Source organism: Otolemur garnettii, unplaced genomic scaffold, assembly GCF_000181295.1.
Source record: "Otolemur garnettii isolate 467f Iridium unplaced genomic scaffold, OtoGar3 scaffold00217, whole genome shotgun sequence".
NCBI classification, from domain to species: Eukaryota; Metazoa; Chordata; class Mammalia; order Primates; family Galagidae; genus Otolemur; species Otolemur garnettii.
In genome coordinates, this window is record NW_003852612.1 from 852,464 (window position 1) to 874,870 (window position 22,407).

The 22,407-nt window shown below is 35.1% G+C and overlaps 1 protein-coding gene and 1 pseudogene across 2 annotated transcripts in view; both read left to right on the plus strand.

The window, feature by feature from the left end:
- MAPK8 (mitogen-activated protein kinase 8) overlaps positions 1-22,407 on the plus strand; it is a 122,877-nt gene extending 100,470 nt beyond the window's left edge. Inside the window, exons 6-12 of one of the 2 annotated variants that reach the window (XM_003801645.3) lie at positions 6,527-6,692; positions 10,445-10,516; positions 11,899-12,081; positions 12,403-12,527; positions 13,145-13,208; positions 16,569-16,646; positions 20,855-22,407. In XM_003801645.3, the coding sequence (XP_003801693.1) occupies positions 6,527-6,692; positions 10,445-10,516; positions 11,899-12,081; positions 12,403-12,527; positions 13,145-13,208; positions 16,569-16,646; positions 20,855-21,000 (834 nt within the window). In that variant the 3' untranslated portion in view covers positions 21,001-22,407. Of the gene's footprint in view, positions 1-6,526; positions 6,693-10,444; positions 10,517-11,898; positions 12,082-12,402; positions 12,528-13,144; positions 13,209-16,568; positions 16,647-20,849 lie in introns of both variants that reach the window. The other variant, XM_012812663.2, reaches the window with a different exon arrangement.
- LOC105888179 lies at positions 3,145-3,651 on the plus strand (annotated as a pseudogene).

Consider the following 22,407-nt stretch of genomic DNA (forward strand, 5'->3'; position numbering starts at 1 on the left):
CCAGCCCTTTACCCTGGGGAGCAGCATGACCTTGGAAAGGGTAGCTTTCTGTGGCTAGGGCCTTTCCAGGGAGATTTGATGAAGACTCTCAGCAGCCACTACCAGCAGCTGGAGATCTGAGTAGCCATCACAGAACCCACTACAACTTGTGCCCCTTGTTTCTACTTTCTTTATATAGTAAGTTCTAAACGTTGCTTCTCCCAGATTTTTGTTTCTTCTCTTTTCCTAGAGCAACTTCTGGGAAGTTGAATGAGGTGAACTATAGCTCCTGCTTCTGCCGCTTGAGGCCATAATTGGTACTCATCTCTCCACTACTCATTCTAGATTTACCTCACCCTTGGCTAGTACCTCTGCTGGTCTGAGATCCCTTACTTGGTAAAATAACTTGGCCTTTCATTCTTGAGGGGTTTACTGCAGGTCAGGGTTGGGGATGGGTTTCCACATCGTCACTCATAGACTCAAGCTACATGAGGCTCCGCTGGGAGAGGGGAACCTGTGGCCTTCTGATTTCCAGATTATTCTTTTTTAAGCACCACAGGTGACAGGAAAAGTTACATCTTTCTCTGCTGCACCCTTTTTAATTAAAAGGATTTGTTAAAATTTGGATTCAGTGAAAAGGCCACACTTAAGGACCTAGAAGGCCTATCCATGCTTAACAATGTGTATTGGGCTCCACTGGGCTTGGGTCTAGAAGGGACACACTTCACTTCTGCTTGGAGACCATTGTCATAGGGCTTGTCTATTATATGGGAACTAGGAAATGTCAGGAGAGCGGACGTCAGAATGGTAGAGAGCACTAGGCTTCTCTGCCACAGTCTACCCTCTGGCTGTCAGACATTACTTTGTTCTCTTTATTCCATACCTCCTTAAGGGAGATAGCCCAGAGTTCTTTCCCTAAAGGCATTTAGTTTCAAGTACTGTCCTCATTACTGTGTGAACAATAATGTCTGTCACATCTAGATTGCTCCTTTTAGTCCTGGAACATAAGAAATGGAATGGCCAAATTATCTGGTCACCCCTCTTCCTCCCCTCCTCAAATACCAGAGTGGTCAAACAGGGCCAGTAACAACACAATAAACAATTTTCATTTGGAAAACTGAAAAATACAGTCAGTGGTTAGCTGTGATTAAGGTTCTGCTGGGGATATATTGTGAGTGTCCCTTGCTCTGAAGGTGGGATATATTCTTAGATTAGACCCTTACTCTGATCTCTGTGACCCTTGTCCACTGTTCTCTGTAATACTTGGCTCCGCCCTGTGAAAGAATCTTCATTTTCTGTTATTCTCCTTGAACTTAGCTAAAGTGGGTATTTAAAAATGTGTTCTGTTTAGGTGGGGCTCTTCACCTTTCTCAGCCTGTTTACCACCTGTAAAAGTTTGGGGCCTGGGGGTCATTTTAAAGTAGCCATTCTTAATCTCACCACTATTGACATTTTAGACCAAATAATTCTTTTCAGGAGCCATTTTGTGCATTGTGGGATGTTAAGCAGTATCCCTGGCCCCTGCCCACTAGGTGCCAGTAGCAGTCCTCAGTCACGATGATCCAAAATGTCTCCTTAACACTGACAGATATTCCCTGGGAGTAAAAGTGCTATTTGAATTATAGAATAGTCATAGACCCATGGATTTAAGTCTGAGAGTTACCTGGTCTCTCAGAAACTTAAGTGATTCCTTATTGTTTTAATTATAGTTATTTTCAGCGCATCTTTGTTAGCTCACAGGCCTTGTATTCTTGACTTACCTGAGACTGTCTTGAGTCTCTTTAAGCTTTCTGACTTCTGTTGGCAAACTGAGGCAATTTTATCAATTGAAAGATTTTATAACTATTTTTTTCTCTTAAAGACTTTCAGAATTGTCATGTGAAAATGAAACATGGAAACCAGCTCACCACCAGTGGCTTAAAACTTTGCTTATGGCTCTGCAGAGTTGGCTGTGTGGCACTACTCAAGACCATGGGTCAGGTTCAGGTTTAAATTTATTCCATGTTCAGGTTTCAGCATCCAAGTTAAAAGAGTGCTTCCCAGAGACTTCCTTTTCTCATGGTAACAGGTACATGATGAGCAAGAGCCATGCTAAATCCAAGCACATTCCTCCACGTTCCATTGGCTGAAACAAGTCACATGACTGAACCCATTAATAGTGTCAGGACACCGTCCGTGGTAGGTAAGGATATTAGGCGAACACCAAAAGGGCTAGTAGCAATTTAGCTTTTTTACTAGACTCTTTGTTTCTTTTTATTTCTACTTAAAAGTTGCCTGCAGCTAATAGCTACCAATACAACTACGTTAGTTTTTGCTTTCCAGTCTCCTCTTCTAGAGTAGGGTCAGCAGACTTTTCCTGTAAAAGCCATATAGGAAATATTTTAGGCTCCACAGCTATTAGACTCTGCTATTGTAACACAAAAGTAGCTATAGACAATATGTAATTGAATAATGAGCATGACTATGTTCCAATAAAACTTTCTCTGCAAAAGCTGGCAGGCCTTAATTTGCCAACTCTGTTCTTGAGTGTCAGGTTCATTATGCAAGTGCTGTGCAGGTGACAGATTCATGAAATGTTTTGCTACTATGTACCAGAGATCACCTTTCCAACTTTTAATGTCAGTTTTCCTTGCTGCTTAACTGCTAAGCCATGATCTGGTGTTTTTATAGTAGTAACATTCCGTTCCTGGTATTGGTTTTCAGTGTTAATCAGAATAGACTTATCTATGCTAAGGTAACAAATAAACCTTGAACTATTAGGTGGCTTACTATGACTAAGGTTCATTTCTCATACTGTATGTCTGGTGCAGGTCATAGTGAGAGTGGGGACTCTGCTTTTCATAGATGCCCAGTAATACAGACTGCAGGAAGGGCCTGCTGTCCAGGACATTCCTAATCACGAAAGCAGAGAGGGGACCTCAGGAGGTTGTGCACTGGCCGGCCCTTTCCATCTTTTCTCTTACTCATATCTCATTGACTAGAACTACCCATGTGGCTTTGCCTAGCTGAGGAGGCTGGAAAAATCTGGGGGAAAAAATGCAATGCTGGGTTAGTTCCACTTCATCTGCCAGAAATCCATATAAATTTCAAACTACTCTTCACATATATAGTTAGCAGTATAACTAACATTTGACATCACCTTCTCTCAAGCTTGGCATTTGGTCTATGGGGACCAAAGCAAATTCTTTGGGTATCAAGAAGTATTATTTCTGATTGGGGCCAATCTACCCTGTCCACAGCATGATGTTTACAATGATGGCAAGGTGTTCAGATTTTGTAAATCCAAATGTTATAAAAACTTTAAAAAGAAGTGCTGTCTTCACAAACTCAGGTGGACTGAAGTATTCGAGAAAGCAGCTGGTAAAGAGCTTACGGTGGATATTCATTTGAATTTAAAAAACATAGAAACAAACCTGGCAAATACCAAAGAGAGCTATGGAATAAAACTATTGATGCAATGAAGAGAATTATGGAGCTCAAATTGAAACGCCAACTAAATTTATAATGAACAATTGAAGAAAAATAAAGAGCTACAGGAAGTCCAGGACATCTAAGAAATCAAAGAAAACATCTATCATCTCTGAGCCCCACTTTTAGGCAAAGGAAAGCAGCTTAGAAGAGAAAATGGTACAGCAATTATAAGAAGATGTGGGCATGGAAGATAGTTCTTAAAATCTTACTTTCTGTAACCACTTTTTTTTTTTTTTTTGAGACACAGTTTCACTCTGTCGCCCTGGGTAGAGTGCAGTGGTATCATAGCTCAGAGCAACCTTTTGGGCTCAAGTCATCCTCTTGCCTTAGACTCCCGAGTAGCTGGAACTACAGGTGCTGTCAGAATGCCCAGCTAGTTTTTCTATTTTTAGTAGAGACGGGGTCTCACTCTTCCTCAGGCTAGTCTTGAACTCCTGAGCTTAGGCGATCCACTGGCCTTAGTCTCCCAGAGTGCTAGCATTAGAGGCATGAGCCACTGTACCCGGCCTGTAATCATTTCTACACATACATTTGAAAATGTCTATGGAGACTAGAACTAAGTTACTGATTTATTTTTTACATAAGGTCATTTGAAAGGTGATTTAAAATGTTATCTCCTATATAGCTGTCTGCAAAAAACATCTGATAGTATGGATGTTTGATTGCATCTCAGTGCTAAACCTTCACTGATAGAAGTGCTTATGTAAATTATAAAAATTCTGTTTGTAAATACAGAAGCGATTTGTGGACATAAAATGGTCATGCCATTTGGATAATGGCACTAAATAGCATTATATGTAATAACTAAGGACAAATGTTCTGGCTAGTGATACGTGAAACAAAATTTCCTTTGTAGTAAAATATTCCCTTTGTTAATGTTATACAAGGAGGGATACAATACGGAACTAACAATTTGTTACTGTTAGCTTCCAATGATCTTTTATTTTGATCAGTATTTCCTATTTTGGGTTATTAGCATCTTTCAAAAGCATAATGGCCTTGTGTCATAAAGCCTAACTGTACTGAATTATTTGGGCTGGTTTAACTGTTCTAATAGTTATCATGGATGTTTGGGATGAAAGCTGAATAATCTTTGCCTGAAATGGCACTATATAATTTCTACTCTGGAAAATACTAAGTTCTAATTGTGACTCCTGGTAGACCAAACTTTACGTTTTTGCGCAGCAGTGGTCTAGATAGAAACAGAGGAATCCCAATGTCTTTTAAAGTTTGTTGTTTGATTTTCTTTACAAAAGCTTCTAATTGTTTTTGGAAAATAGAATTTATGGATAGAATATCTGTCCATTTAGTTGCACATAAAATAAAGCCATTTTTAAAGTGGAAAAAAAAGTATTGTATACAAGGATGAATTTCATTTTATATTCTTTGAGGCATTTTTTGACAATTTGTTTTTCCTTTACAAAAAATACCTATTTCTAATATATAAATGTTTTGCTCTTAATGCTCTTAATAGTTCAGCATAAGGTATTTAAGGTTGGAATCTTATTTCTAGACTAGTATCCACTAGTATAAAGAACCAGTGGTGATTCAACCATCACAACAGATATTGAAGTAGTCATATTTACTTTAATATTTATTCAAAAGTTGAAATAAATTATATTTTTATAAGCAGTGTTTCTTTGTGCAGATACTATATTTTAGAAGTATTAGCAGGATTATGTTTACAGAATAGCAATAACAAAAATTTTTACCTTATATTTTACTAAGTACATTGATGTTTTGGTATATTTATTTATTTATTTATCTATTTATTTTTGAGACAGAATCTCACTGTTGCTGAGGCAAGAGTGGAGTGCAGTGTTGTCGTCACAGCTCACTGCAATCGCAAACTCCTATGCTCAAGTGATTCTTCTGCCTCAGCTTCCCAAGTAGCAGGGACTACAGGCATCTGCTGTTATACCCAGCTTATTTTTCTAATTTTTGTAGAGATGGGTCTTGCTCTTGCTCAGGCTGGTCTTGAATCCTAGCTTCAAGGGATCCTCCCACCTGGGCCTCCCACACTGCTAGGATTACAGATGTGAGCAACTTCACCTGCCTGGATTGTATATCTTCTAAACCCATCTATGATTACCTATCAAAATATGTGAAAAGACAACATGCATGTTGATCTGGACATTACAAAAGTAATCCTTGCCTTTCTAGTCAGCTTTCTCTTCTGTTTTAACCACTGGTGTTTAATATATGTACTTCACACCAATAGAGCATTGTATTTGTGTTGCGAAAAATGCTTTCTTCCTTCTTTGGTTGTTTGGTTTATACTAGCATTCGTCAAAGCTAACAGACAAAGTATGTTGACTATGAAGCCATAAGTATTCATGCTGCTGCCTTCCTTTTAGTGGGCATTAGCACAGAATTTTTTAAGGTTTGAGGTGAGGCGGAAAAGTCTTCGCAAAGAAATTATTTAATAGTATGGTATTTAACAGCTAGTGATTTTTGTGAATTAGTGGCACCAGGACAATGGCATCCTACCTCTACTGGCAGAAAAAAATGCATGAGCAAATTTACGTGATTTCAGGTGGGAAATCAGAATGGAAAAACTGATAATAACTATTCTGGCCCTTTGAAAATGAATGTCTGCCAATCTGAAAGACCAGATAATGTTTGCTAAAATTGACAGAATGGCTTGTTGTTCATTCATAATATCTATATAAAGCTAATTGTGACTTTAAAATGAGATCTTTTAAATACTGGTAATATGCAAATGAATATAAATGCTAATTTATGACTCTTACTACATAAAATAGTTCTTATGTGAGCTTTGAGATGCTTTTATAAATCTTTTACTCTGTTTGAATAAAAATTTCTAGCTAATCATGATTTTTAGCAAAAGAAATTACTAACTTCTCTAATAACTGTATTCATAAGTTTAAAATACCATAAAGCTTATTTCTCAGGTTTACCTTTTTATCATGAATGTGTGCAGTGATATTATAGTGAGAAAAGACAACAATTAACACAAGTTATTTTGCAAGTGATAGAATAATTTAAGTGATTTTAAAGAACTTCAAAATCTTTTTATCATAGCAATTATTTGTTAATTTCTATTTTTCTGAAGGACTTAAAGCCCAGTAATATAGTAGTAAAATCAGACTGCACTTTGAAGATTCTTGACTTTGGTTTGGCCCGGACTGCAGGAACAAGTTTTATGATGACGCCTTATGTAGTGACTCGCTACTATAGAGCACCTGAGGTCATCCTAGGCATGGGCTACAAGGAAAATGGTAAGCGTACACTATTTATTTGAATATTCTTCTGATTTAATTTTTGTTCATCAGATTATTTATGTAAATACTTAAGCTGAAGTGCGTTTATTTAGTTAAATATGTTTGAACTGTGAATCAAGAATTTGAAAGTAGGGCGGCACCTGTGGCTCAGTGGGTAGGGTGCTGGCCCCACATACCAATGGTGGCGGGTTTGAACCCAGCCCTGGCCAAACTGCAACAAAAAAAAATAGCCGGGTGTTGCTGTAGGCACCTGTAGTCCCAGCTACTCGGGAGGCTGAAGCAAGAGAAACGCCTAAGCCCAGGAGTTGGAGGTTGCTGTGAGCTGTGAAACCACAGCATTCTACTGAGGGCAATAAAGTGAGACTCTGTCTCTAAAAAAGGAAAAAAAAAGAATTTGAAAGTAACTATTAATTTTGTCATAAATACATATTTGGAAAAACCTGGGAACCTTGTTCATTTAAATACAAATAAGAATTTGTTGCTGTGACCTCTTAATCAGAATATCTGCCCTTTGCTTGCCTATATTTGAAAATGAGCATTTCTAACCTGGGTACAGGGAAGTATACACTGGGACTAACAGTAAATTCTTAGTAGTAATCTCAGTGTGCATTAGTGATATTTGCCCATATTTCCAACCACACGAAACTAAGGTTAATAGCAATAGCAATTAGTATAAACTTTAAGAGCTATAATAAGGCCTTCTGCAAAGTTCATGGATAATTAAGGTGACCTCTTAGAGAAAGCAATGTTTTATCAAAGCCTCGTGTCCAGCCTTTAGCAAATAGTTTTATGTGGGGGTTTATGCATTCATATTTATCAATCTTGGAATCATGGTTGAAGAAAATTACGTGCTATGTAGATCATGAATTTACATAATTTTTTTGTATATGCATACTTTTAATTTATGAAGACATTTGGTGAGTCTCAGAAATTTAAGAGATAAAGTCTGCTGTGATTTTATTTATCCCAGCAGAGTTTAAATGTAATTTTTTTAAATTTGGTGACATCATCCAAAATACTGCCTAGAATAAGACAGAGATATTTTTCTGACAAAGAGTCCTTATTTTGAGTAGGGAGTTTGTATTAAATTAACCTTCAAGATTTGTTTTATAAAAGAAACCATTGAGTTGAAGATTTTAGCTTAATTTCCTTTTGTGAGCTAATTAAAAACAAACTAAACATGTACTATCAATCTTTAATTCCTAGGTAAATATTCTCTTTCTCTCTGTCTAAAATTTGAAGGTTGTTTATTTTGTTTGTTTGTTGTTTTTGGAGAATTGATACTGTGACACACCAACATGAAGATTGCTTTTGCATTGCAAAGTATAGTGTAATCAATAAATGATGTATTTTTATCTGCAGAGTAGACTAAGCAATTAGACTCTTTAAAGCTAATTTTGTGTATGAACCAGGCTAAAATGGCTTTGGTCTTCACTGGCCCAGATAATATCTTTTCTCATGCTTACAGTTTTGAAAATCTTTTTGTTTTAAAACTATGTTTTTCTGAGGGTTACCAACATGAATTGTAACCCGATATGTAAAGTTTGCCATTCTCTATAAAAATCTATACAAAAGATTTATTTAAGTAGATATTTGTCAAAAATGAAAATCTTGAAAAAAAATTTTCTCTGATGGACTTATTTATGAGTATCAACTTTTTCTCTAAAATTATTTTACTTATTTTGAGACAGGGTCTTACACCTGAGCTAGAGTGCAGTGGCATCATCATAGCTCACTGTAACCTCAAACTTCTGGGCTAAGTAACTAGGACTGCAGTTATGTGCCACCGTGCTTGGCTAATTTTTCTGTTTTTCATAGAGAAGGGGTTTTATTCTTGCTCAGGCTGGTCTCAAACTTCTGACCTCAAGCCATCCTCCTCCTTTGGCCCAAAGTGCTAGGATTACAGGTGTGAGCTACCATTCCGGGTCTAAAACTTTATCCTTGGAAGGTGAGTCATGCCATGAATAGAAGATTTATATTCATTTTAATATGAACTCTAGGGAAACTTCAGTTCCACATGATTTCCAAAAGTAATTCCCAGTTTAACACCTAAGACTCAAACTCCCTTCTAAGAGTGTACCGTATTAGAAAGTAGAGACGAGCTAATTTTCTAAGACCTAGAAAAGGACGAAGTGTGTATCTAACATCTTTCATGCCCCTTTTCATCTTTTGATCTTAAAGAATTTGAGCCTTCTAACCTCAAAACCAAATGCAAGTTTTAAGACTTTTTCATTTTAAATTGCTCATTCCTCCCCCTTTTTTTCCGACAGAACTACAAGCACCTACTCTTGCTCTTCTTTCTTTTTTTTTTTTTTCCGTCCGATAAACCTAAAGCTAAAAAGTCAAGTCATGGTGTGTTGTTAATTTTACTAAGCAAGTGGAGACCCCCAAATTGCTTGCTCCTATGTCTAGTAGATTATTTGCGGCATTGATTAGGGCCTTCATTTAATGCTAGAAAGGGTAAGTCTGATAGAAGACTCTTTGCAGATAAATCTGTGGGAACTTTCATATTGTATCCAGCCAAAACTAACTTCTTAAAAGCAGTTTGGTTTTATGGGTTTAAAAAACTTTAGATAGGAAACATCTAAAAAAAATATAAATATAAATATAAAAAATATATACTTTCTTTGCTAGGTTTTCTTGTTAGTTGATTAGGAGTTATATTCTCTTTGTACTTGCACCTTTGGGGATAGTAGAGTTAATGTAGAATGATGTTGCCAAGAAAATAATTCACTTTTAATTCAGAATAAACATAGTACTTCTCAAATAAGTGTGTGAAATCTAGCTTGAAAATTTCTGAAGAGCTTTAGATTAACTTTTATTGTAATTATTCAGAGACACTTCTGTTAAGTATTTTAATATGCTAAATTATTTTCTCATGCTTTTTTCTTTTATTTAACTTAAAGAGAGAGTATAATGCACAGTTGAACCTCAAAATAATAAAGAGACCTCATTTTCATAATTTTACTACCTCATGTACATTCTTAGCCTTATTTACGAAGTTTGTGTTTAGTTCTGTTTCATAGTTTATAAAATACTCATGTACAAAATATGCAGGTTTTTTAAGTTTATACAGTTTCTGTGCATAACTCTCACTTTAAAATTAGATATGTAGTTAAAATGCCACACTTTACATTTTCTTTTGTGAACCAAAGCCTTCTGAATAATATTTTATGTTTTAAATTATTCCATTAGCTAAAATTACAGTCACTTTTTTCTTTTTGTGATGTTTTGCAGTTTTTATATAATGCAATCATATTATGCTTCTTTGATTTTAACGACCTTTTGCTTTGCTTTTCCTTCTTTTGTGCTGCAAACATATAGTGGATTTATGGTCTGTGGGGTGCATTATGGGAGAAATGGTTTGCCACAAAATCCTCTTTCCAGGAAGGGACTGTATCCTTATGCTGCTGGAGCAGTTTGATTAGTTAGGTGATGAACCTCTCTATGTTCTCTACTGAAAATGAATATACTACATTCATACATATGGGATTTTTAAACAGGTGTAAAGTTTGTGGCTGTTATAATTCAAAAATTTTTGAGATAGGAAGCTGGAATATTTGTAGGCTGCATCTGGCAGTAGGACATACAGTCTCTGCTGGTAGTCAGAGCACATTCACTGTCACTCATTTTTATTTTATACTGCTTTTTATAATTTTGAAGTATACATGGTGTGTGTGATTTTCTGTTAATTTTTTCTTTTTTTTAACCAAAATCTTTATGTTAATGTCATTGCATTTTGTTTTCAGTTGACATTTGGTCAGTTGGGTGCATCATGGGAGAAATGATCAAAGGTGGTGTTTTGTTCCCAGGTACAGATCGTATCCTTACCTTTGGCCTAAAATATAGTTTCTAAAGGTCAAAATGTATGACAGCACTTCAGCTTGGTGAGGTAGAATGCACTTTGTCTCTCCCTAATACTAAGTATTGTTAAATTTCTCTTTCAAAATACCACCTGCTATTTGATGTAGACTTTCCTTGTCCTCATTATTATTTCGTGTTTTAATTCTGAAAACTGCTCAATTGTAATTATCCACAGTTACTTGGTTCTGAGTGATTTATTTAACCTAAATCCAAAATCATCGCTTGTATTAAAAATTTCTAATAATTGTGCACTTTAATAGCTCTAGAAGTACTTTGGATTTAATATGAATTAAGTACTTGAAATTGTCTGTTGCTTCTGGCCATCCTTTTGTTTTTCCCCAACTTCTTTTTGTTAATGTTCTGTGTGGTTTGTGTCTTTTGACTGTTGTCTCATTACTCAACATAACATACTAATTCTTTCATCTGAGAATTTCAGCAGTATAGCTTTATATGGAGATGATTAGATTAGGATTAGTAGATGCTTTTTGTTCATTTACTTATAATATTTATGTTAGCAGTGATCTGTGATGTATTTATCAACTAGTAACACTTACAGTTGTTTTAGAAGAGATGGGAAAGCCATATTTAGTAGGTTACAAAAATTTTAGGCCTTGGCCTCTAGGAGCTTGGAGTGTAAAGACTGGGAGGAAAGAGACCAGGGAATCCTAACCTATAATTTATCAAAAAACTGAGGATAGGAAGGGTCTGGATGATGAGAAATTACTTAATGGGTACAATGTACATTATTTGTATGATGGATACACTATAAGCTGAGGCTTCAGTACTACATAATATATCCATGTTACAAAATTACATGTGTGCCCTTTAAATTTGTACAAATAAATGCCACATTTATTGATGCCATCATTTTTATTGCTACTGGTTATTTTCTGTTAGTGTAGAAAACTCAAAAAAAGACGCTGTAGAAGTATTTCTCATTCTTTAGGAAATTTATGTTTCCTGATAAGGTGGGAAAAAAAGACAAATGTTATATATTAGAATTGTGTACAGTTTACATCAGATTCCCCATGAGTAGTGATTATCGTTATTCTTTGAGTCACTTACAATTCGTGTTTAGAGTTTGTGAGTTTATGCTTCATTTTATGGTAAAGTCAGTATTAGTATACACACACAATAAATAAGGTTAACAAAGCTTATTTATTGATCATGTCTGTCCACCTACAATCATTGCCTTTTTACAGGTGGCTGTGGGATATAAAATTTATAACTGCCACATTCTTTCTTAGGATTTTAAAAATGTCTACTTTCTTGTAATATAGATATAACTAATGTGTTCAACATTAGATATGGAGTATTTTTCTTAGCTACTTCATATTAGATATTGATCAGTGGAATAAAGTTATTGAACAGCTCGGAACACCATGTCCTGAATTCATGAAGAAACTACAACCAACAGTAAGGACTTATGTTGAAAACAGACCTAAATATGCTGGATATAGCTTTGAGAAACTCTTCCCTGATGTACTTTTCCCAGCTGACTCAGAACACAACAAACTTAAAGGTACTTTTTACAGATATATACCTTTGATCCCATCTTGGGTATGTGCATGTGTGTTGTGTTTGTGTGTGCATGTATATATTCATGTTTTTATGGAACATCACACAAGGTAATTATCTCTGGATTGTGAAACAAAATGAGGTTTTAGTTATTTTTATCTTTAATTTTATATGTTTTAATCCAATATATGACCTAATTTTATAATAAAAAACTATTCTTTTTATAAATAGTTTTTTAAATAAAAGACAATCTGAAGTTCTGAAACACACTGATAATTTGAGAACCTTTATGAATACGTGTACATTAACATCATTGTTTTTGCAGCCAGCCAGGCAAGGGATTTGTTATCTAAAATGCTGGTAATAGATGCATCTAAAAGGATCTCTGTAGATGAAGCTCTCCAGCACCCATATATCAATGTCTGGTATGATCCTTCTGAAGCAGAAGCTGTAAGTTTTCCTAATGTTTGAAGAACATACTGCATTCTTAGGGTTAGAATTAATGTTAGGTTTGGGGGAGACTTTTTGATTTTAAATAAAAATATAGATATATAGTGGTGGTGTTTTTCTCTTTCTGCATGAAGAGGGCTGTAATTAAGCTAATGAGCATATCTAAGCACTTCCCTACACAAAATAATGTTAGCTCCAACTATTTTTTCCTTCTTGCTTGGATATCTGATCAGAGAAGCTAAGATGTTGAGTACTTTGGGGGAACATCCTAACTGAGTTATTGAACAAATCATTGTATCTAATGGACAGTTTAATTCTGATAGAAATAAAATATGACAATTAAGAAGCTAGAAGAGAAGGGAAAGATAATGAAACATCTTTTTCCTGCAATGAAAGAGTCTTCCAAAACTAGTCATTCTATATAAGAAGGTTGTTGATAGTTGAGCAATCTTGGTGTACTGATGGATTTTTGTAAGTCTGGCTGATATTTCAAATAATTTTAGAGACTTAAATACTGCCAGTATACCATAATTAAGGGCCATAAAAAAATTAAAAAGAAAAATAAATATTGTGCTACCAGTATATTGATTCAGTGACTGTTCCCTTGTGTTTTTCAGCCACCACCAAAGATACCTGATAAACAATTAGATGAAAGGGAACACACAATAGAAGAGTGGAAAGGTAATGTTGATTAGATTCTTAGATAACTGAAAGAGCTTCTGGCCTTTCATGGAATTTATTCATCATGTTGGGGAATTAATGATGTTTTCCATTACTCATAACTAAAATTAGATTACATCATTATTTCTCTCTTTCATTTAATCTTAATTTGCCCTGTTTCATACCCTCACACAGTACTTTCTTTTGTTTTTCCATGGTCAACTTTGGAGACAGACTGTGTTATCATCCATTATTTTACTTCCAAGAAACACAGTTGACAGCATGCTTTCTGATTTTACCTGTGCAAGTTTCAGCTTGCTTGCTCATTGGTGTTGCTGGGAGGGCTTCATTTGTTTCCATCCATGTGGATTTTACATTTGATTTTTGTCTATCTCAAAACTTCCCCATGTATATAAGTATGTTTGGTGTCTACCATTATCTCTTCTCCCACTCTTTTAAAATCACATGTTTGTATGCTGTGTATTGTGTGCACACTTGGCTTTGCTAATATAATCATATATTTTGACTATTACTCTCCCTTGGTCCGTGTATCTGCCTCATTTGTTTTAAAATACATATTATAATAGGATACCGGTTGTACTGGTTACTATTCTGTACAGATGTATCACTATTTCTATATTACGACTCCCTCCCAAAGAACACTTTAAGTTGTGTTCAGTCTGTTATTGAGAGCAGTGGAATTTAAGCATTTGGCATATAAGAAAAATTCCAAAAGTAGATATGTTGGGCCAAAAGATATTTTTCAGTTATTTCCAGATAACTCTTCAAAGTAGTGTATACTTCCATTACTTTTGGAAGTCTCTTTTTGCCCCCACTCCAGCTGTATGGGTTAATTGTTAACCTTTGAAAAGCTAATATAATAGTTTTATTCTATTTTATGAATGTGGTTGATTATTAATAATGCTTTGATAGTTAGAGAAACATTAAAATATTTCCTTAAAAGATCCCCTGGACATTTGGCCCAGGTAACTTTTAGATCCTCTTTACTTGTATCTGTACAGATGTCCCTGAGTCTTTGACCACTTTTGTAGCTATGTGACCTCGAATAAAACTCTAAACCCCTTTTTTACCTCATCCTAATGTGGAAGCAGAAGACCTGTTACTAAGAGCTGAGTACTGAAATCCTGGGGAGGCAGAGGGGACTGGGAAAGTATAAATGTGAACAGGTAATTCATCTGTAAATTTATTGTAATAAGAATTAATTTGATTCTTTCTTCTTAGAAATAACCAAAGGTTAATTTTCTCTGAGTTGACTTTGGGAGGCTCATAGTTAGTGGAGACCAACAGAATGACAAAACTGGGTAGGGCCTAGTGAGTCTGAATATTTAATAAATAATCTTTAAGGATATAATTCTGGATCAGAGTATCTATTAATATACCAATAGATATTAGTAATATATCTAATATTTTTAAATTGACATTTAGTCAATATATTTAGTTGAATCCCATTAATTTAATATTTATGGTATTTCTTAGAGTCTTAATAAGATACCAATTGTACATACCAGTATGTACCATAAGAGAAAACACTGCCAGTTGTACTGTGCCATTGATCGTAAGATGTAACCAATTTCAGAGATTAAACTATGGAAAAAAAGAAACTCTTAAAATCATTTGAAATACAAGTGTTTTAATTTGTATAATGTTTTTTCATTTATTGAAATACAGTGTTTTTGTTTGGGGACTTTTGATTATTTTAAAAATATTTTGCTTTTATTCTGTATCTTTTTTCCCTAGACCCAAGTGCATTTTAGTAATTACTTACGAACTGCCTTTTTCAGGATCTGCTTGAGAATTTTAGCATGATAGCAGAAAGAAAAAAATGTATTGCCAAAGCTATTAACTACATACTGTTTTGCCTAATTAGTACTCTTAATTAGCTTTGGTTCATCTGCTTTAATCTCTTTTCCTAAAGGGGTGCTATTTTTTTCTTTTTTAAAAAATCCTCTCTGAAATGTTTATCATTTCTTTTTGTTTCTTTGAAGAAAAAAAATCTCTTATTCTCTCCTCTATTGAGGTTTTCTATTTTTCTCCTTCCAAGCCTGCGATTACCAGGCTTAGAAGGAGAAAATTAGGTATCAAACTTGTATCTAGCTCCTGTTCCTTCTAACATATTCACTTATTTTACCTAATTAACAATGTAAATGTTGTCATATCCTATAATTAGAAATTCTTTATCATAAGTTTAATCTTCAGGAATTACACAGACTCCTGAAATTCTATGCAATGTTTTTTGTTTGTACATTTTTTCTCAGAAGAGGGTTCATTGCTTTCATGAAATTCTGAAAAGACTTCATGAAAGAAGATGATAAATAATGGTGATGTAGCATCTCCCAGGGCATTCTTCTTCAGTAAATGTTTAGACTCACAAGACAGACCACACTTAAAATCTAAGTAGAGAACAGGAAGTGCATGCACCAGCCAAGTAACACCTCGCATCTTTCTTTAGCTGGAGCAGTCCTCACAGCAGTCTACCTGCTGTCCGGAAGCCTAGCTAAAGAATAACATTCACCTAGAGAAATTTTCTTGGCAGTGATGCCATGTCATGCTGGGCTGCTTATAAGGAGTTGAAATGTAGCTATATGCCTCCTTCACTTTAGTAAAAATGTGTTGATAGGAATAGATGATTAAAGAAGCATCCGTCTGTGAAGGAGTAAATGGGTAAGAAAAATACAGTAAAACCTCTGTAAATTGACCATCTCGGGGACTGAGATGGTTGACATCTCAGAGATGGTCAATATAAGGAACTAGGTGTGCTGTACTGATAATATACATGGGGTGCATATCTGGTCTGTGAACATTAGGTCAACTTAAAGAGGTGGTCAGTATAGGGAAGTGGTCAACTATCGAGGTTCCTACTATATTAAAAAAAAATAAAGATGCTTCCATATAATATTTGATTTAAATTTTTTAGCAGATATCTGGCTGAACAACTACAGTGTACCACACACTAGGGCTTAGGAAATAGAAGTTAATATGATAAACCTAGTTCAGTCCCTCACTGACACAGGTTTAACCAGGCATTAAAGTATAGAATATTATGTGGGTGTGATACAGTATAGTACAAGGTGCTAGCAGAATAAAAAAGATACAGGTCTAATCCCTTTGCTGTCAAAGCTACTTAACAAACATTAGTTATAGCAGAGAATTTTACTTTCTTTCAATATAATAATTCATGGATGAATATTAAGGAATTGTTAACACCTTTGAATCTAGGCCAACACTTAAGGACACTGCTATTGTAAGGACACCATTTGAAGTACTTAATGTGTGTAAAAATTTGTACTTCATAACCATACATGTCTTGTGAAATAGGCTCTGAGACTTTAAAAAGTTTATTTTTGTTTACTTCTCTTTCAGAATTGATATATAAGGAAGTTATGGACTTGGAGGAGAGAACCAAGAATGGAGTTATACGGGGGCAGCCCTCTCCTTTAGGTTGGTTACAATATAAGCATGGTCAGGATTACAGTTTACTTCTTGTGTTGAAATCTTTAGTGGCCTGAAACCTGTAGTTCTTTCCATGTTTACATAACCCTTATTATTCTAAGTTTAATAAGTATAAAGAGTATAATTTGGTGGTTAAATTTGAAAGTGTTGGTATACCATTGTACCAGTACATCATAAATACACAGTGTATTGGCAACTGACTTTATAAAATGCACATCCATTTTTTTCTGACATGTTCAATACAGACATTCCATTGAAGAACATAAATTTAAAACCTTTTTTTTGGTTGGGATTATTGCCACGTCTTTAAAGAAGAAATTTCTTAAAATTCAGTATACTTACTTTTCTGTGATTTTGTCAGTTTTTATTTTGGCTAAATCAGCAAAAGTTTCACTGTAAAATTTGGTACATGCAAGACTAAGTTACTGTCTTTCCCTTTTTGGTACTTTTGATTTGTTGAACTGAGACAGTAACATTAAAACCATCACTAGAAAGTGTTTGTTCTCTGAAAAGAAAACTGGTTTTTAGGAGTTAAAAATTTTTCTTTTATCATAAGCTGATCTTATATGTAATTTTAGTACATGTGAAAGTATTAAGAAGTGAAAGGAAATGTTGGCTGTCAGGTAGTGTGCATTTTAAGTACATAGCACAGGACAGACACTGGTGGCTTATGTACTTTATTTCTTTCTACCCTTAAGATATCAAGGTTGGGATTTTTATGGATGTTTTATAGATGAGAAAACTAAGGTCAGGAAATTTAAATAATTTAGGATTATAAATCTGATATGTAGAAGAAGTAAAAACATCAGACAGAGAATGTGTATGGTTTTTGTTAAATCCCATTTTATCTCTGACTAGCAGCTGAGATTTCTCTGGCTACGGGGTTAGGACACTTTTGTGGAAGAGGTGAAATTTGAGCTGAGCCTCAAAGGCTGAGTTGTAGTTCAGAAGATAAGTCCTCACTTTGAGTAAAAGTATGCCAGTTAATCCCTCAGGTTTTTTTCTACATCCTAAGGAAAAAAAATGGATATCCTATCTCGTACCTACCATCTTAATTATGGGTAAGGTTTTTAAATTATAGTTTCAGATGCCCATTGTGTACTGTAAACATACATAAGTCATTTTTGTATCTTTGATATTTTGGGTTAGATTTTAGAGTTGTGTGTCCTTGAATGCAGTTGAAAATATTAATTTTGATAGTTTTTACCTATTTTGGCCATTTTTTATAATTTTCTTATAATGAATTAAAAGCTGCATTATAAATGCTTTAATTGTTTAGTTAATTAACTAGCTTTATATTATTGCAACATAGTAGTATAACTAAATTGTTTGTGATGGGAGCTCAGGTAGGATTTGAAAAGTTCATTATTTGGGAGCTTTATACTTTACCATACTACTATCTGAACGAGTGGCACATACCAAATGTTAAATGTTTGAGTAAATGTAATAACCTCATGAGAAAGAGCTGTTCTATTTGCTCTTAATTTCAAAATGAATAATTTTTTAGACAGAAGCACTTGGTTATGGTCATAGAAAAGTAAGTCAGTGGAAAGGATAGGACTTGAGGACTATAAAATTTTTCTTTATTTTCAGTTATAGCATGCAAAGAAGAGTGTTGTTAAATTGTTACAAAAATATTCATTTTGGGGCGGCACCTGTGGCTCAGTAGGTAGGGCGCTGACCCCATATACCGAGGGTGGCAGGTTCAAACCCAGTGCCGGCCAAACTGCAACAAAATATAGCCGGGCATTGTGGTGAGTGCCTGTAGTCCCAGCTGCTCAGAAGGCTGAGGCAAGAGCATCGCCTAAGCCCAGGAATTGGAGGTTGCTGTGAACTGTGTGATGCCATGGCACTCTACCGAGGGCGATAAAGTGAGACTCTGTCTCTACAGAAAAAATATATATATATATATATTTATTTATTTTGTAAACAATCAGTTACAAAAATAAGGAACAGTCTTTGATAAATCAAAGTACTAGATAATCATACCGTTTCCACTTGATTTAAAAAATGAATTATGCTGTTTTTCCCAGTAGATTGCCTTTGTATCTTTATTTTTGTTTGGTAGATGTTAAAATGAGTTTGCTTGCCTTCAGTATGTAGGGATTTACCTGAGAGGGAAATGAACCCAGATACTTGAGATTACAGATTTTCCCTATTATTGCCATTCAGATATTTGAGAATTTACTGTATTGCTTTAAAGTTTAGAGAAAACTTTATCTTACAAGGGTACAAGTAAATCTTTCTAAAAGCAGAGTATGAATGTCTTAACTCAATAACTAAGAAAATGACATAAAGGCTACATTAACCAGTTTGATGAGAGTGTTTCAAATTGTATATGAAAATAGTACCCCATGATTGCATTGATGTACACAGCTATGATTAAATAAAAAAAAAAGTTTAGAGAAAACAAGTGTTTTTCTTTTTTGTAGGTACTTGGTTTTCAAATTGAGGTGTTCATCATGATACATTTAAAGGTTAATTTTTATCGCATTAAGAAATTTGAATAGGGTGGCACCTATGGCTCAAAGGAGTAGGGCGCCGGCCCCACATGCCAGAGGTGATGGGTTCAAACTGCAAAAAAGAAAAAAAAAGAAAAGAAATTTGAATAAAGTAAAAGAGACCCTGAACTAAAGGCATATATAAAAAGTATACATGGTGGAGCTCTTTTATGAATTGAGTGTTTCAGTACAAATCTTAGAAGGCTAGCCGTGGCGTACTCTGTATGGTATCTGTATACACTGTGTTGTTCAGTTGGAAGGTCCGTTCTGTAGTGTTTGTACTGACTGAGCTAAAAAGAAGGTAGTGTCTCAGTTTCACTCTGGGTAGGAATCTAATGAACATTTCTTGGATCTTGGTGGTTATCACCTTTCCCCATTTTCTCTCTTCTCTTACGGCCTGAGATAATCAGCCTGCTTTTTTGTCCTATGTCAGTTCCCATCACCTACTCTGTCCCTTGTGGTTTCATTCCTTTCATCTCTCAGACACCTCCCCACTGCCCTACGGATTTGCCTTTTCTCTCCACCCTTCCTATTTCCTTGTTGCATTTGAAAAAAAAGCTCTCAGAGGACCTTTAATATTTGTTGTATTGCTCATTGAGACAGAATACAAGGATAATCTCAAACACTAAGATGCTGGGCTCAGGAGAGGTGATTTTCAACCTCTTTGGCTTTACATCCTGGGTTCCTGAACCTTCCTCTCACAAATTCTGCTCAGTGTTCAATTTGAAACAATGAATTTTATTCCATACATGTATTTTTGAGAACTTTTGTATTACTTGATTATTCAAATGTGGAATGACCCTTTTTTAGTGACCATGTGATTCAAAAGTACATTAACCTAGTATGTGAGTTACCTTTAACATAGTCCTTATCCTATCATTCCCACCCCCTTCCCAGCCCAGCCCCTTTGATAGGATTTCTCTCTTTAGGTCAAGTATGCCTATTACTTAAAATTCAGGAAATGCTTGTTAGGTAATACTTTCGGTAAAGGAAACAGTTTGTTCCTACTTCATCTACTTAATAAATCCACATTTTTGTTTATTACATTTATTAGAATAGAAATAAGAAGACCTAAGTAAATTACTTGAATGACCCTGGCAAATTGCATAACCTTATGTAAACTGGGACAGTTGAACTAAAGTTCCTTCCAGTTAAAATAATTTTATTCTTTGTCTTAGCTTTTGCTTTAAAACGATGCATACCAGAAATACCATTTGGACTTTTCCTTTTCAGTGAGAAGGTATCATAAACAATTTTTTGTAGGACAGTAGTTTTTAACTTTTATAGTCGTATGGGCCTTTGAGATTTTTTCTCTAGTAAAATGCAGCACAGACAGTTTTGCATATATTATCAGTAGTATTCACAAACACCTCAAACCCCCTTTATGGATCTTGCTACAGGACCATTTTTAAATGTGGCTTAAGCTTATAATTATTGTTTTGACCTGAAAAACAAATTCATGGAAAGGACAGAACTCCAGGTTTCTAGACATTTTCAAGATTCTTCCCTCATAGCTGGCAATGAAGAGTGCTTTTAAGTTAGTGTTGTATTCAATATCATCTGTGATTATTCTCAGTAAGCCTTACTAAACCAACAGAAAAATGATTAACCACTGGAGGAAAGTAGTACAGTGCAAGTAACTCGGTCTGCGACTCTGTCTGCAACTGATTTGCTGATTTGTTTCTCATAGCACAGGTGCAGCAGTGATCAATGGCTCTCAGCATCCATCGTCATCGTCGTCTGTCAATGATGTGTCTTCGATGTCAACAGATCCGACTTTGGCCTCGGATACAGACAGCAGTTTAGAAGCATCAGCTGGGCCTCTGGGCTGCTGTAGATGACTACTTGGGCCTTGTGGGGGGTGGGAGGGATGGGGAGTCGGTTAGTCATTGATAGAACTACTTTGAAAACAATTCAGTGGTCTTATTTTTGAGTGATTTTTCAAAAAAGTGTAGAATTTTTTTAGTAAAATAGCTTATTTTTTTTTAATTTCAAGTGATGTAATTTAAAACCTAAGTTGTGTTTTAAAACAGCAACAAAACTGTATTGTATTTTTTTTGCTGTAATTAACTGTATAATGTAAACCTAATTATTTTATCATGGTTTAAATTTTTTGCATATTTGCTTTATCTTATGCTGCTGATTTTTTTACTGAATTTGTAAGATTTTGTTTATCAAAGCAATTATGTGGTGACTTGCCTATATCATGAATTATTTAAGATTTTTATAGTTTTTTTATTAGAATTTATTTCAGATGTTTTGTTCATGAGACTATCCTTCAGGGTTATGTGCTTGTCAATTAAATAACCCCAGAGGAGTGAGGGAAAATAACCCGTAGCCAGTTATATTCAGGAATAACTACTGTACATGATGAACGTGTTAAGAGACCTCCAAAATTTGCTACTTGCCAGTTGTAATTTAATTACAACAATTAATAGGCATCCTACTTAACTTTGGCAAGGCCCCATCATCTAAATGGCAGAATAACTCAGAGCATGTCTTTGAAGATGCTGGGCATCCACCACCACCTTCTTATCCTCACCCCACCCAACAAAAGTCAAGTAAAAAGAATATGGTGTATTCTGCAAATTTGTGGCATGCTCAAAGTTTATGATCACATAAAGTCAAGAGGATACTTCATGAATAATACATTTCAATGCAAATAAACAGATGGTTCACTTCTACTAGCTATGAGCCTGTTTTTGTATACAATACACTGAGTTAATGTACTCAGTTTGTAGGCCCCAGCAATGTTCTTAGAATCTGGTCTTTCCATTTCCTGCAGCCTCAGGCCCTTGGACCTTTCTGCTTACCTATTTCTTGGAGTGCCAGTCAGTTGAGCACCAGTTCTTCTGGTGTTTCTGACCTTTTGATTCTACCTGTAGCATAATCCTGTCTGTTGTAGCTGTTGGGAGGTTCCTAAGCCTACTTAGATTTGTGTAGGTGATGTATCAAATGAGCAATATATACCGTTCATCTGATAATAGTAGCACACAGCCATATATAGGATATCATTTTCTAGGGACTGTTTCTTCACATTGAGCAGAGCAGGCATAAATGGTGGTTATTTAGTCTTGAGTCTTTCATTTTCTATACCTAATTTTCAATATAACATGCAATGTGGATGTTGAGTAGTGTTAAGAATGGTGCTGCTCCTGACAAGTGTATGTTAACTGTTTACATTTTATATCTGCAGAATTATTTCTCTATAACTGAATTTTCCCAAGTAAAATGTCATTGGAGTCTCA